At 47.1% G+C, this 16,073-nt stretch overlaps 1 protein-coding gene across 1 annotated transcript in view; it reads right to left on the bottom strand.

Moving 5' to 3' along the window:
* The window catches only part of FAF1 (Fas associated factor 1), a 2,829,503-nt gene extending 2,814,517 nt beyond the window's left edge, over positions 1 to 14,986 (bottom strand). The window contains exon 1 of the mRNA XM_069642220.1: positions 14,753 to 14,986. Coding sequence (XP_069498321.1) covers positions 14,753 to 14,785 — 33 coding nt within the window. The 5' untranslated portion in view covers positions 14,786 to 14,986. The remainder of the gene's footprint in view (positions 1 to 14,752) is intronic.
* Between the last annotated feature and the right edge of the window lie 1,087 nt (positions 14,987 to 16,073).

The following is a 16,073-nucleotide window of genomic DNA, read 5'->3' as shown; positions in this document are numbered from 1 at the left end:
CTCAGTTCCGCCAGGTTCAGGTGCAGCAGTTCTGGCGCCATTAGGCTGGTGACATCACAATAGCTTGCAGGGATACCTTCTTCAGTCCCTCCCAGGCAGTCGATACAACATGGTGGTTCGACATTCTGGCCAGTTCCCAATTGAGGATGGCTTTCATGGTGGCCACAGAGGCTATTTCGGCCGCAGTGGACTCAGGGCTGTCGTCAGTGTGGGGTCTTCGGGACAGTGCATCAGCATCCACGTTCACGACTCCAGGGCGATATTCTAGTTGAAAATTGTACATGGACAAAGCCGCTAACCATCTGTGACCGGTGGCATCCAACTTGGCGGACTTGAGGATTTAAGTCAGTGGGTTGTTGTCTGTTCTCACTGGGAAAGCAGTGCCATACAGGTAGTTTCTCAGACACGGCCCACTTCAAGGCCAAAAACTCTAGCTTATGGGCAGGATAGTTTGATTCGGCAGAACTTAGCTGGCGGCTGGCAAATGCCATAGGTCTAACAATTCCCTGTTGTTCTTAAGTACGGCACCCAGTCCATCAGAACTGGCATTCACAGGTAATACATAGGGTAGATGCGGATCAGCGTAGGCCAGTACTGGGCCTCAGTAAGTCTTTTTTAACTGGGCAAAAGCCTGTTCACATTTCTCACTCCAGCGCAGGCCGAAGACCTTAGGATGATAACGGGATGTGGACTGATTTCCCCGGAGAGTCGTCTTCTTCTGTGGAGCTGGATAACCTTGGGTCAAGTCTGTGAGTGGACAGGCTATTTTAGCGAACCCAGGCACAAACCTGTAGTAGATACAGAACCCCAGGAAGCTTGTCATCTCTAGCAGGTTCTGCAGCCGAGGCAAAGACTCAAGGGCCTCTATCTTAGTGGGATCTACACTCACCCCATCATCAGACACCACATGGCCAATATAGTTCACACTGGTGCGGCAAAACTGGCATTTATTTTGGGAGACTTTCAGGCCTTGTTGTTGAAGGCAATCAAACACTTTCAGCAATCTTTGCTGATGTTCTTCCAGTGTCCTCCCAAACACAATCATATCGTCTAGGTAAACCGGCACCTCAAGCAAGTGCATGTCCCAGACTGTTCATTCCATCAAACGTTGAAATGTGGCAGTAGGCCCAGATATCCCCAGAGGCATTCCGGTAAACTCCTAGAGGGCAGATGAAAGCCATCTTCTCCTTATCCTCAGATAACATCGGAATCTGGTATTACCAGCCACGGAGATCCAGGACGGAAAACAACTTGCTCCCAACCAGACAGTCCAGGGCCTCATCCACTCGAGGGGTGGTATATTGGTCTTGTACGGTTCTGCCGTTTAGCCGTTGACAGTCTATGTACAGTCACACATCTTGGTTATTTTTTCACGCCAACACTATTGAGGAGGCATAGGGGCTCCTTGCCTCTTAGATTATCCCGGCACGCAGTAATTCTTTGAGATGACGACGGACGTCTTCTGCATCCGCAGGTGACAGCTTTCTCAACCTCTCTCAAAATGGGTTGGTATCGCTCGCGGGGGTGGTGTTGCACTCCTTTAGCTTCCCCCAAATGCCAGGCACTGGGTGAAAACCTGTTCGCCCTCGTGGCCAGTTGGTCTCGTAGATAATTTTATTTGTTTTCGGACAACAGAGAATCCCCAAAGTTTATCTTTCCCACATCCAGGGTAGGAAACGAGTTTCTGGTTCCAGCCGCCTGTGCCACTGAGTCAGCAACTGCGCAATTCTTCGACCTCCAGGCAGATGCACTGTTTTATCAGTGACATTAGTAATGGGGACTCGTATGTGGGTCACTTCTGCACCAGTATCACTTAATGTGCATTGGACGATCAAACCTCGCGGCAGTTCTTCACCTTCAGGAGCCTCCATCACCAATCTTCGGTGGCGGTTGGGACCTTGAAGTCGTACACGACCAGGCACCATGATGGTCTGACCAGGTGGTATGTCAAGTTGACTGTGGTTAGTGGTGTTCACTTCTCCCACGGGACCATCAGACTATTCCACCTTTTAAAGGTAGACTTGTTTGCAGGCGGGGTGCACTGACACGGAATGGAAAAACTGCAGGCCTGCCATCTCCATATACATTCGGGCTAAGGTACCGAACATGAAAATGTTGGTGCCCATGACCAGAGGTACCTCGGGATACAGATTTTTGGTGGTGCATACCAATGCCAGTGCGGTCAACGTGGTGCTTATGCCAGCCAACTTTTGATCTAGGCGGAGCTTCGCGCAGATGTACCCAAGATAGCGGCAAGTGGCATCGCCTACTCCTATCAGGTTTAACCTCTCCAGCGGCTCCAAGGGCAGATGTGATGTTTTCGATAGTAGGGCTCATAGACAATAGTGACCTGGGAGCCACTGTCCAATAGGGCTGCAGTCCTCCGCCCTTCAAGCTGAACTGGGTTTGTCGAGTTCATAGTCTGTTACATGACGCCAGTGACATTTTCCAGGTGTTGCAGAGCTCACAAACTAACCCGAGATGGTCAGCTGTGGAAACCTCCCGAGCCTTGACTGGGTGCTTGGTAGTCAGCACGTCGGAATTTCGCGCCCATACAGATATACAGGAGTTATTGCCAGCGGAGCTTATTCCTGTACTCAAGATTCTAGCTGCTCCTCCGCTACAACCTCCTGTGCATTTACCCGACACTGCTCTGGCTCGAGTTGGTTTGAGGGCAGTAAATCGAGCAGCTACTCGAGCATAGTCTTGGTTGCATCAACGAGTTGAGTGGCGGTCATCCCCACATCGATGTCAAAACCTCCAGGGTGGTAAAGGGTCAGGCGGGGAGGCAACATATTCGAGGCTCTTGGGCTCGTCTAAATATGTTCTCTACCAAGTGACGAGGGGAAAAGTCTCTGCCCCACTGTGGAGTTGCATTCATATTTTCCCTGGGTACTAACTGTGTCTAGTTTCTTCACCAATTGTTGCAGGTCCTCAATCTGTTTCTGCTGAGAGAGGGTATAGTTGGGAGCTGGGATCTTGTTTTGGACATGATGACTGAGCATTGAAATTGCCGGTTTCTTCTTCTAAAGCGCTTATTGACCTTAGTAGCTCTACATACGGAGGTGGCGAGTCCAGGTTTTCTCGCAGTCTCAGTTGGAGGGTGGGTATGGCAGTGTCTTTGGCCCCTCTAAGGATCCGTTTCAAGCGACACTGGTTCAGTTGGGAAGTCTCTACTCCTCCCCCATGGATGTGCCAAACGCAAAATTTGTTCAATCCTCACAAGGAATTCAGAAAACTTCTCCCCGTTTCAGTGAGGTGGCATGGAACCTCCTCATCAAATCTTTCCCAGGCTCGGTAGTGCCGAAAGCTCCTTCAAGCGCACCCATCACCTGCAGCGAAGTTGAATCCGGACTCGGTGTTCGCAGGGACAGTACCGTCTATAGTGCAGGTCCTCACAATGCCTCAATCACACGCCTCCGTTTTTTCTTGATCTGACACTTACCAATCATGAAGCATAAGCTGAGCTAGATCGGCCCATACTTCTTACCCTTCGTCTCCTTTGGGCACTACTTTTTCACCTCCTGAAAAGGGATGCAGCCGGGTGTAGGCTCCATGTTCATTAAGCAAAGGCAATGAGGATTGTCTGTCCATAATTACCCTACCTGCTTCAGCCACTGCTGCAGCAATGACAATGGCATCATTGGTGGGGTTTGTAGCTTCAGGGCGTGGAGGTGAAGGTATTCCAGGCCAAGTGTCTAGATGGCACACCGGGCAGGGAAACACAGGTTCTCCACCTTGAATTTTCAGTACGCAGGATCTTACCTGTAAGAGAAACTCCAACATGACATAGCATATAACATTTGGTATCATGCCCTGGTATGCAACCCACACTTTTCACTTTACTAGTGATGGATTGTAAAGGGCCAGTCATGGCTAAAATGTCATCTGTGGTTATGTGTACGGGAACCTCACCTATGATTCCCTCAGCTCGAATCCACTTTAACACGTATCCCTGTGCCATCTTGACTATGTGTGACTATAACTAATAGTTTTTTTTTTCCTCCGTTTTGTGGGGGTTATTTTTTTTCACAATACCCGGTTGGGTGATTCTTTCCCACCAAAGGATCTCAGCAGTGCCTCCAAAAAATTTAAGGTGTTTCTCCCTGTATTTTTATCCCTTTCTGTAGGAGCGAGTGTGTAGCTACTTGTAAGAGACGCGAGTATAAGGTGTGTAACATCTTACTGCACACATGTGCATGAAATATGAGTCGCCCAAAGGGGGTGAGGGGTGGTTGCTAGGTGGGAGACAACCCAGAGAGGGCTCTCAGGGGGTTTGCCCTGCAGGCCAGCAGAAGCTCGGTATCTTAGACCAAATAACCAGGCACAGACATGTTCATGTTGTTTAAGCATGGTCAGCTTTTGTTTATGAAGAAAGAATGTCTAATCAATAATACAAACACTAGATCTCCATCACACCATTAGGCTCATATCATAGTTGCTCCTCTAACATAACATAGATAACCATTGGTTAAAGAGGCCATAACATGGATCCATAAGGTCCACCTGTGGAATGTGTGCCCTACATGTGCTAAATAAATCACTCCTTGCATTAGGCTCCAATGAGCATGAACGTTTTCACATTTGATTAATAAATAACTTTTCCTGTCACAGATTTCTCTCGAGTAAGATCGCTTTCACATTTGCTAAATTAACAACTTTTTCTGTCATCAGGTATCCCTTGAGGATGAACACTTTCTCATTTGACAAATAAACAACCTCTTCTGCCACAGGTTTCTTGTGAGAATTAACGCTCTCACATTTGATAAATAAATAACTTTTCCTGTCACAGATTTCTCTTGTGAAAGATTGCTTTCACATTTGATAAACAAACACCTTTTTCTGCCATCGGGTAACCCCTGAGAATGAACGCTCTCACACTGAGGCCACTGGGCTCATATCCTCCTCTTCCCTGGCGAAAATAGTTGTTACCTCACATAGTAGGCATGAGGGCCAATCTCCGACGAGCTATATCCATTTGCCCCCCAGAGCAGTGGCAACTAACAAAACAGCTTGATACTGCACACAACCCAATAGTTTGAGGAGGGCTTCGGGAGCAACGCTGGACACTGGACCCTCGCCAGCGGACCAACCCCTACAAGGCGACAATGGGACTTCAAGCACAGTGTCCACCTGGGTCATTAATTCCCACCTCTGTACCACATGCAGGAACACGACTCACAATTAGCTGACCCGGCGCAGTGAATATTTCAGCAAGTACTTCACATCCCAAAACTGCCCGCGTGTATGCCCTGGATTGGCACATGCAGGGCACGACATCCCCGCTACACTTCTCCCCCACTCCTACCAGACCATGGTGGGCCACTCCTGACCCCGCTCTCCCAGGCGCTTGCAGCGCCCGCCAAGTGCTGCCTGGCTCTCCCTCAGGATCACACTCTCGTACCCGGGTGGGGGAGAGGGAGAGCTGTCAACCACCCGATAGACGGTTGGCCTATGAACCAGGACGGTGTCCCCGACTCGACAGACGGCCTCAGTGCTCTCTGGAGGAGTCTCGGACTTCTGCCTCCTCTCGTCTCTGCTGGCCGCTCTCCCCGGCTACCTCCTTTTGGGCTATTACAGGGAAGCTCGCTCAGCCCCTGAGGTCAATTGGCGGCTCCTCTCCCCCTGCTGGTGGAGACTACCATCTATGCGTCCCAGAATTTGTGTGCCCACACCACCCACCATTGGGGGGGGGGGAATGGACATAAAGGTAGGACTGTAAAAATAAAATAAAAAAAAAAAAATAACAGAAAGGGACACTCAGCCCATTGCATACTGAAACCCCACAGGAATTGGGGTTTACACCCATGACCCAAAATGCTGGCAAACCTTTCTCTTCTCATTTCAGGAAGGCCAACACCCACAAGGAACAAAACCATCAGCGCCCCACAGAGCCTTCTGAACTCACCAGGGGAGAATGGAACCCACTGCGGAGAGAGATCTGGTTTCCACATAAGCCAAAATGCGCAAGCACTATTCAGTCTGCGCCGCTGAAGTGGAGGAGCAGAGACCGTAGCTGGAGTTTCGATGCACCAGTCCCTGAAGAAGAGCACTACAAACCAGCCTCAAATCTAGAGGGGGGATTCAGGGCAAGCCCCCTCCACCACCAGCGACTTGAAATGGAGTGGTAACAGGAGAAAAGGGGGAAGTGCTTTACCAACATTTGGTAATGCTAATCCATCCCAGGCTGGAACGACAGGGCCAGATAGGCCGGGTTCAGAGAACCAACCTACAGATAGGGAGGGGCTTAAAGAAGCAACAGGAAACAGGAAGTTGTGGGTTGTTCGGACGAGGATGGTGGAGGTGGCAGACCAAGAGACCAGCCAGAGGAAAAGCAGTGGTGGAGTTTGCTGAGGCAATTGTAAAAGCAGGTGAGGCATTGGATAGTGAACCTAAGTGGTACTGCATTGTGATCATGCGTGAAAGTGTGGCCCAGGGGGTTTAGCGAGGAAAAGTAGGAAGTGACTTGTGTGAGTGAAAGGAGGACATTTGAGTCGAACTTTGGGTGGAAGAGGGATCTGCATGTTGGAGGGGGAGCCGCAGAATCAGGAAGATAGAAACATCTAAGCAAAGGATGTAGGGGAGGCTCAGAAGACGAGAGAGACAGAAGACGCAGATGGAGTAGAAAGAGGGTAGCAGGCAGAATTGCGGAGCAGTGAGGGGACAACATCAGAAAGTGAGTGGGATAGAAAGGAGACCAAATTACACAGTGTATGGAAGGCACATTCCAATACCCCTTTTTAGATTACTAATCACTGGAACACGAGTAGGATGATTAATCTAACGTAACAAAACAGATATAACAGACTTACACATAAGCTTCACAACCTCCTGAAGAGGTGACAAGCACAAGCTGCGGCTGGGACACCAAGCCATTAACCATCCCAGATTCCCTTATAAGGAACTGGCTCAAAAAGAATTAACCTTTGTGATCCAATACTTTGTACTCCAAACGAAATCTGCCTAAAGTGGACAGGCCCAATTTGACTTCAAAAACACCCTGCAGGTCGAAACACACATTGGCCGATTTAACAAAAATAATAACAGAAGTACTTCTTTGGAACTAATCATAGGATTGAAAAAAAACATCAGGCTGTTTTTCTCAGATCAAGAAATACTTGTCATAACAAAAGACACTAGGATTGAAAAATCCATATAATAAACCACTTTCCAATTACTAGTAAACATAAGGCCTTTACGTTTTCTCACCTATATATATTGACCTTCTACCGTGGCACAAGTAGCACCATAAATTATAATTAAGGCATAGGCGAACCAGCGTTTAGGTATTCCTAAACTAAAGCATGGCCTTTATTTGCATAACAATATTTGTTCATTTGAATTCCAAAATGCTCTTGCGCAAGACGTCTGGGTAGAATGGCATACAACTAGTAGCCTTCACCAAAAAGCACCGAGGGGGAAAGTTATTCTATTGATTACCTTTCTGGTAAATCTTAGTGATTCACTCTACCCAGGTAAATTATTTTGGATGCAATTTCCTCTTTCATGAGCTTTCCATAGGATGTCAAATTGCTTTCCTGCACAAAGAGAGTCTTGAAAAAGGGAGGGGATAGCAGTCTTACATTTGAGAGAATAGTAACCATGAATGCACTGGTTAGTGAATCATTGTCGCATGATGCAGGAGAGGTTGTATCACTAGGCAGATACAGACAGTTACCAACAGATGTAACCCTGGGCCAGGAGGAGGAGCAACACAAATGTATGCACGATGCACTCTGGCAATGTCAGTATGAAGAACATCTTTTCTCTCCAATTGGCTCTCAGAACTTGCTGCAAAATCATGCACATTCGGTTTTAGTGAATGGCCCATTTGAGTGTCTTAAATTTGGCAAATATTGCATTATTCTGGATAGGCAATAGGCCTAATGGAAGCCGAGCTATTGGTGGGAGCACTTGGCTACCAATAAGTTAATTTTATGGTCTAGTTAAAACATCTAAAACTAAACATTAGAGACACCTCTAAATCGAGATCTGCAAGATGCCCTCACTTAAGGTCTGCAATGTACCAATTTTTATTTATGGTATTCATGGAGCGCACTAAGGCTCGGAGCCATTAAGGCACAAGACCAGCAAGTCCATTATAGGTCAGCTAGAACAGAGAAGTCTTCAAAGCCCTACGAAACTGGGCATGATCATCTATCTCCTGCAGAAAAGGGGGCAGGGTGTTCCACGGAGTGGGGGCAAGGTCTGAAAAAGAACGACCACCTAAACTCACTCTGTGGTATTCAAAGAGGATTTTGTAAGGCTGAGCGTAAGCACCTACTCGGCGGATAAGGAGTCAGCTTATTTTGCAAATACTTTGCACCAACATTATGGATACCTTTAATGCACAGAGTCTTGAATTTAATTCGGGAATTTAACGGGAGCCAGTGGAGCCGATATAATATGGGCTGGGATGATGCGAGGCCGTGGGCCTAACATGCCAGTCACGCTACAGAGTTCTGCAGAATTTGCCATTGCTGAATCTGAAAGGCTGGTTGACACAGATATATGCCATTACAGTAATCCAGCAACCCCATAATGGATGAGGTAACCACCTGCTCTCTGCAGTAAGAAGGAAGAAAAGGGCCAGCATTGCATATTGCTGTAATTTATGTATATAGCGCATGCTAGTAGGCATAATAGCGCAAACATGACACACAGCATATTAGAGATACAGCACCCTACCCAGAGCTAGACCAGAGGTCATCAGAACAGTATCGTTTTTAGTCCGCAATTGAACTTAGAAAGAGACTGACACAGTCTACTTCATACCGGCAGCCAAGAGACGTTTGGAGAGATAGCCTGGGCTAGTTCCGTAGAGGCATTTGTGTGTAATGCAGAAGAGACAGAATGAGACTCTGCTGGCTATAGGGAGCCAGTGCAACGCTCTCCTGGCCTCTGCGATTTGATCCTTCCTACTCCGGCATTTTCCAACTCTAACAGCATTGTTTTGGATGATCTGGAGGCGCACAATTTCCCCCCTTGCTTGTGCCTTGTAGCAAGCTTGTGCCATAATCCAGTTGGGCGGCAATAATCACCCGGGCAATAGTACCACAGTTTGCGCGAGACAGAAAAAGCCTTAGCGGTGAAAGTAGTTCTAGGCAGTAAGAAGTGGACGAGACCAGGTAACTTGCATGGGCCTTCATGCCAAGCCTCTGCCGATCACCCTGCCCGGCGTCTTAACTTGGGGAGAGTGGTGATAACACAGCCGGCTATATGAAACTCATTGAGTCTGGGCTTAGTTTGCTTAATCGTGCAGCTGTCATCATTGTCCCCATTTGTGTCGTTAAGCGCTAAGCCATTGCCCATCTAGTTTTGTATAAGGGAGTAGACTGTTGACAGCCTCAGTGTCCCCGATGTCTCCCGAGAGTGGGATGAGACAGTATCGTCAGCATAGTTCATGTATAGCACCCCTTTGGCATCAGGTAATTCAAATAGAGGCATGGTACACATGTTGGAGATCAGGGTACAAACACAACCCCTGTGGGACTCCACATGTCACCACAAAGGCGTCAGCCTTGTGATTCTCAGCAAAGACCCTGGCCATACGACCGTTTAGGAAGGCTTCCACCCATCTTGCAGCCGACGGTGAAAAGTGGGTGGAGCGAGTGAGCCTAGTGACCAGAGTATGATCCACCAAGTCAAAAGCCGCCGAAAGGTTGATAAGCACAAGTAGTACTGTGCCTCCTCCTTCCACTATTTCCAGCATACTGGCCTTAAGATCTAGCAAGGCAGATTCCGTGCAGCAAGCCCTGCAGAAGCCTGACTGCCTCTGACCCAGTATCTGATGTTTCTCCACAAACATCATGTACTTGCAGATAGGCAGCCCGGTCCAGAATCTTAAGTAAAAATGGCATGTTAGAAACAGGCATGCAAATGGAGGGCACACTAGGGTCAAGGGATGGTTTCTTCACTAGAGGTGAGATCCATGTCTGCTTAATGCTGGCAGGCACAAGACCTTCCCTCAACGAGGAGTTTACCAGTTCAGTAATGAGGGGTCAGCTGATCAGCACAAGCTTTCACAACCTTAAATGGGCATACGTCCCTTTTACAGAATGTGGGTTTAAGTCGACACAACAAAGTGAGCTTCTCGCTTCCATGACCAGCGAAAGCTCAAAAGGAGGGATATTCATGTTAACATTAGGGGGGGGGGGTGAGTCTCAAGGTGGGTAGTCCTGCCACGTGTTTCCCCATTTAACACTAGTGTCGTCCTGGATCTTCCTGATTTTATTATTCATGGAGTACTGAATATATGTGCACCACTTTTGGTCTTAATTGACCAGTGGCATGAGGGGCAAGGGTCCTCCAATTCCTTCAGTATCGTGAAATGTTCTTTCGTGTCAGCATCGGCACTCTGATCCTCTGGTCACAGGCAGTATTTTTAGAGTTCGAGGTGGCGTCTCTGTGCTCTTAGCTGCCAGTGTATTTTGTTCCATTTATATCCAAGTTGCAGGTTTTCCAGCAATCAAATGATTTATGCTTGGTAACTTCACTTTTGGATGTCATCATATAGCAGCTACATTTCTTGAGCCCGAAGGCATGCATGCATGCATGCATGCATGCATCTCTTGAGCCCGAAAGAAAGTGCTTCACCACTAGGCTCTTTACTGAGCTACTAGGAGCAGGACGTGGACCCAAAGAATCTGGCCCAAACTCAGCACTCCAGTTGGAAGCGAAGCTGTGGTTCCCGATAACCAAAACCTCGGTTTTCTCCCCATTGAGTTTTAACCAGTTCTATGCCATCCAGCTCCCGATTGCAGCAAGACAATTTTCAGTTTGCACGGGGGCTGCAGTGTCAGTGAGTCCAAGCGAAACAGTATGTGTAGAAGTGAACCCCGTGCTGAAAAATAAGATCTGCCAAGGGACAGAGAGAGATTGGAACAAAGCAGAGATAGAGAGGAACCCTGGGGAACACCACATGAGAGGACAGTCGGAGTAGAGATAAAGAATCCTTAGGATACCGTTTGCAGGCGACCTGATAGAAAAGAGGATAGGCACATAGTGGGGTTTCGTGAATGCCCACCTGCTCTAGTCGCTGCAAGAGAATCGCATGGTCAACTGTATCAAAGGCCACAGAGAGGTCAATGAGAATCAACACCCGACCTCCTTGCGATCAAGAAGAAGCACAAAGTCATCTAACAGCGAGACCATTCCTGATTCCTTCCCCATACGTGGTCTAAAGCCTGACTGAAAAGTGTGTAAAAGTTTGCTCAGTTCCAGGAAGCGCAGGAGCCGAGGTGTTATGATGGCCTGCATGAGCTTCATAAGAACAGGAATAAGAGATGTGGGCGAAATTTAGTCACCAACGATGGATCGGAGGCTTCTTTAAAAGAGGGGTGGCAAGAGCATGTTTCAGGGGACAGGGAATAGTGCCAGATAGAAAGAAGCATTGAAGGGCTGCAGTGCACATGGGTAACATGTCCAAATAAAGCGATTGGAAAAAGGAGGAGGGGAACACAGTAGCTACTACTATCTCATCAGTAACCAATTCCAATTGAAAAGGTTCCACCAAGCTAGTAAGCATAGGTGAGGGGGCCCAGCATGTGGGCTCAGAGTCCTTCCGCATGACTGTCTATAGATTGCCTAATTATATCCATTTTTTCTGAAAAGAAGGAACTAATTGTGTCACATTGAGTTTCACAGCTAGATTGATGACTACCTGATGAAGGCAGCGAGTATAATTCTTTCGCCACTTTAAAGAGCTCTCGTGAGGAACAAGACACAGAGGTGATGCAATTGGCACAAAAAGAAAAAAAGATTCTGCTTCTTTAATTGCACCATGATAAGAGTGCACTGCTTGCTTACGAACTAGTTTAGCATCATGCTCATAATCAATGGACCATCCCCACTCCGGCTCATCGACAGGCCAACAGATTTGGAGTGTACCAATGTGCCGAATGCTTAAAATAACATATTACAGTCTCCACTGGAGCCATAATTTCAGCCACCTCGGTCATAGCATTAATCAAGGCCAAGGCCAGGGCCTGTCCCTCTATCGATGTCAAATGGTTACTACTATCCAGCACAAGGTAGGCCACAGTAGATAGGTGCACCCTGCCCCAAAACCACAACGTTTTCGTATATTTAGATGGGGGTCTGGAGAAACATGGCAGGTAAAGACAAAAGGCAAAAGAAAGTGGTCCGACCAGACCACCAGAAGTGGCTTAAAGGTGGTTGTGGTTAGTAAGTCCTTATCTGTAAACACTAACTCCAATACGTTCCTACGGCAGTGGGTAGGGCGATGATTTAACAGATGTCAGCAAGCGTGGCAATCCGATTCCTGGAATGTCCATCCGTATTTAGGGTGTACATTGAAATTGCCCATTACAATAAAGTTTGGAAAAGTAAGGGACAGGTCAGTCCCAAGCGGTGCACAAAAGCATAAAAAGACTAATAAGGTGCTGTAACTGCAGACGATAAATGAGCAAAACATGCACTGCCCAGTTAGGCAGGTGGGCATTGAAGCCTTCTCCCAAATATGTGTTTATTAAAAGTGTTTCCAGGTGTACAATCTGTGCTAATCACCCTATCCCTGGTCTGGTAGTAGTTTTGGGGCGCACTAACTTCAGTTTCAAACCTATTCCCTCTACTTTGCTTGGTTGACAAGCTGAGGGAGCCATCAATGCTGATCTTTGGGTGAACTGATGTTCACATTGTTGTCTTGCAAACAGAGATAAACCTCACTACCTCGCAGTCCTGTGAGGTGGACTTATTTTGGTACAAAGCACTGTACGAGCAACAAAGCACCTCATAGCTTTATGGTAACCGTCAAAGCATAGTATAATAATAGAAGGGTGCCAGTCTGTCACTGCTTACAAAAATACAGACCTCAAGCCCTTCTCTTCCTGTTGTCTCCCACATCCACTGGTCACACAGTCTAATGAACCTAGCCTGATCTACCTACGCAGGCTTATTTCTCACTAAAGATAGCAATGTATGAATGTACACCAATAGCTTCCTCCTACATAAGGCATCTCACTGTCCCATCGTAACCTAAAATAAAGTCTAACATGAGAGGACATTGTACAAATGTATGATAATAATTTTGCACCATTAAGGTGCCAGGCTTTTTCAATTTTACTATACTGGTTTCACCACTCCATTCCCTTACTTCTGTTACCAATAACAATCACCTTCATTCACAATCTATACTTGACTACACTAATGTTGACTCAGGCATGGCAGTCACAGAAGTAACATTTTCACTTGATGTACAACATATAGAGGAGCTTAGGCAAAGGAACCATCAAACTTCCCGGAATGCCCGAGCCCACATTTGAGCGCCTCATGCATCCAGTATTACATAATATATTACAATTCTCCAGATCTGCCACAACCCGAATACGAAAACACTTTAGGACCTATCTGTCTCCCAATTATGGATTGAACTAGAAGGACGGATATAACGCCAAATTATAGCAAAACATTCTCCCGCTGCACACCTCCCAGTGTTTGTAGAGACACCTTAATGCTTTCACATTCACTTCTCGTCACCCCGTACATTTTGTCTCCTCCAGCAGACTAAGGTTTAGATACCACTGACTAAGAGCACAGTACGCCACTCCTTGAGCAAGGCGAGGTGCTCAGAAACTAGTATGTCAGTGAATCGACTCAGTAGAAAAGCAGGATTAAGATAACATTTACCTATCCAGATCTTCAAATATAATTACATCTAGGAGCCCAACCTCCCCAACTCATGCAGTGTGTGCCAGGTGACCAATAAGGGTACCGAGCAGGTCTTCGTAAGGTGACATTGGTCAGAAATAGCTTCTTTAGTAGCAAAATATAATCGGTTTACTTCTGCTTTCGCCCACCACTTGGCAATGGACAACACATTACTAATCCCATTACAATCGCACAGAGCTGCCAATGGTATGTCCACGTCAACAGAAGCTGACAAATCACAAGGGTTTGAGCAGTAAATGCTAACAGCAGGTCATGGGGGGGAAGACATCATCCAATAAACTGGGGCTACCTCTGTGGAACTGGGACAAATTAAACTTCACAAGAGATGCAACTATAACATTTTCTCAATTTTAGATATGACCCATTATTCTTGATCAGACCTAACACCTTTATGCTCATTCCCAAACACACAGAGTTCACCGAAGTACCTTTGTGTGGCACCAAATGGCCCGGAGACTAAAGAGTACATCCTGGTAGTTGTTGGCGTCGGGTCAACAAGGCTCTCTAGACTAGCACGAGCTCAATAGCATCCAGTAATTTTGAAGTCTGCAACAACCAAGCGCCTAGAGCTACTCTCGCAAAAGTGAAAGTCTGCCAAACGGAAGCCCTGCTGTTTTGACATCAATCCAAACCTGGTCCCTTAAGTAAAGAGTTTTGGTGAGAACCCTAAAAACAGCACTTTCCGTTACATGGGCCGCGTCTTCTTTTACAAACGACCTTTGGCAAAATGTAAACTACAGACTACAGGAAGCGATACAAAAACTACTCATGCACTACCATCTAGAGGGTTGAAGGACGTCTCAGCAGTTTGATAAACAGGCACTTTGTTGCAATGCCATGGTGTGCACGGCTGCCACAGAAATCGGTTCTATCGAGACTTATAGTGTGCACCTTTTGCATAGGTGTACTTCCCTCTGGTACTTTTGAAAGGTGCATTCTGCTTAATGCACTTCTGCTTGTGCTTGAGACTCTACTTCACGATGTCCCTCAGTTTCACCCGTCATACAAGGAAACGCGTGGAGCATTTTGCAGCTTTAGCACCAATCTCCAATCTCCCATGTACCTGGAAATCAGCCAGGATAATCTCCCGGTCCATGCTGGAGGCCGTAGAGGCGGCGGTGCTGGTACTGGTGAAGGTGCCAGGCGCTCATGTACACTGGGCTGCCTGGGCAAGTGTAGTGCAGGGCGCTGAGACTGCGCCGAAAATGTAGCTCTCTCAACCAAGTCTGCCGGTACACTCTATAACTGCAGCAGAGAATTCAGAGCTGCGACTGGGTCCCATCAAAGGAAACGACCCAACGTGTGCGTGTCTGTCATGTGATAAGCACGTAATCGAAAAGAGGAACGCATGCGTGGTTCCTGCTTTTTGGCCCAGCGTCATCCCATGACTCGGGGAAATGGCGAAGGGTTTAGACTCCGTGGAAACCCCATTGGTTTAAATTATTGCGAAGTGGCGAGACCGGGAGTAGTAGAGTTCGAAACAGTGGACAGATTGACCCCGTGAGATACATGTATATGCACTTGTGGGGATCGTATTTCCTGTATGTTCTGACACTGACAGCGCGTACGTAGGCCGTCAGAACCCGCCTTTTCTCGATGCTGTATGGAAGGCTAACCTGCTGTGACCGCAGGCGCTGAAGGAAACCCCGGATTTTCCATGTCGCCTTCGTGGATTAAAAAAACGTATTACGAGGAGTAGGAGTTCGCTAATGGGTGACGAGCGAGGAAATGCAGAATTATGCAGTTTTCGCATGTATTTCATGTCTGCAATTCAGTTAATGAGAGGAAATAAACGGCTCAATGTCATAGGTTACTTAATATTGCTTCGGTCTGTCATGGTTTAATGCGGTAAAGAAACTATTCGGATTTTACGAGCTGTTTTAAGTGATGTATTCTAATATGTATAACTGCACATCACCGCCGCTGTGGTTTTACGGCGACTGGCTTGTCCGTGTAATATAGTGACCCTGCCAGACCATAGTCGTTTCTGTATTTGACTGCGCCCATCTCCACCGAAGTGGTTTTACTGTTACATAATGTCTAAAATGATGTAATTTAACAGCGGTAGGTATTGATGCACATTATTTACAGGAAATTGTTATTGTATGACGCAGTGTACTTGTACTATTTTAATCGTATGCTCATTGCTATAAATGGACAACGTTTACCATGGGAACCCCAATCCACCCTTTGTGCGACGTTAAAAGGAGAGGGCGGAGGTAGTGAGTGATCCGAGTGATGTGGGCGTGGCTGAGATTCGGAGCTCATGTCCAGGGCAAGCATCCATCGCCTCAAGAACCCTAATCAAGTGCAGCTGGGGGAAGGGGCACCTGCAGGAGAGACTGAGCGTGGCTTGCATGATGGGCGTGGCCTGAAAAGTACAC

This window comes from Ambystoma mexicanum, chromosome 1q (assembly GCF_040938575.1).
Source record: "Ambystoma mexicanum isolate Mex_15411 chromosome 1q, UKY_AmexF1_1, whole genome shotgun sequence".
NCBI lineage: Eukaryota > Metazoa > Chordata > Amphibia > Caudata > Ambystomatidae > Ambystoma > Ambystoma mexicanum.
Note: the sequence above shows the minus strand (reverse complement) of the source record. Positions and strands in the feature narration are given on the sequence as shown.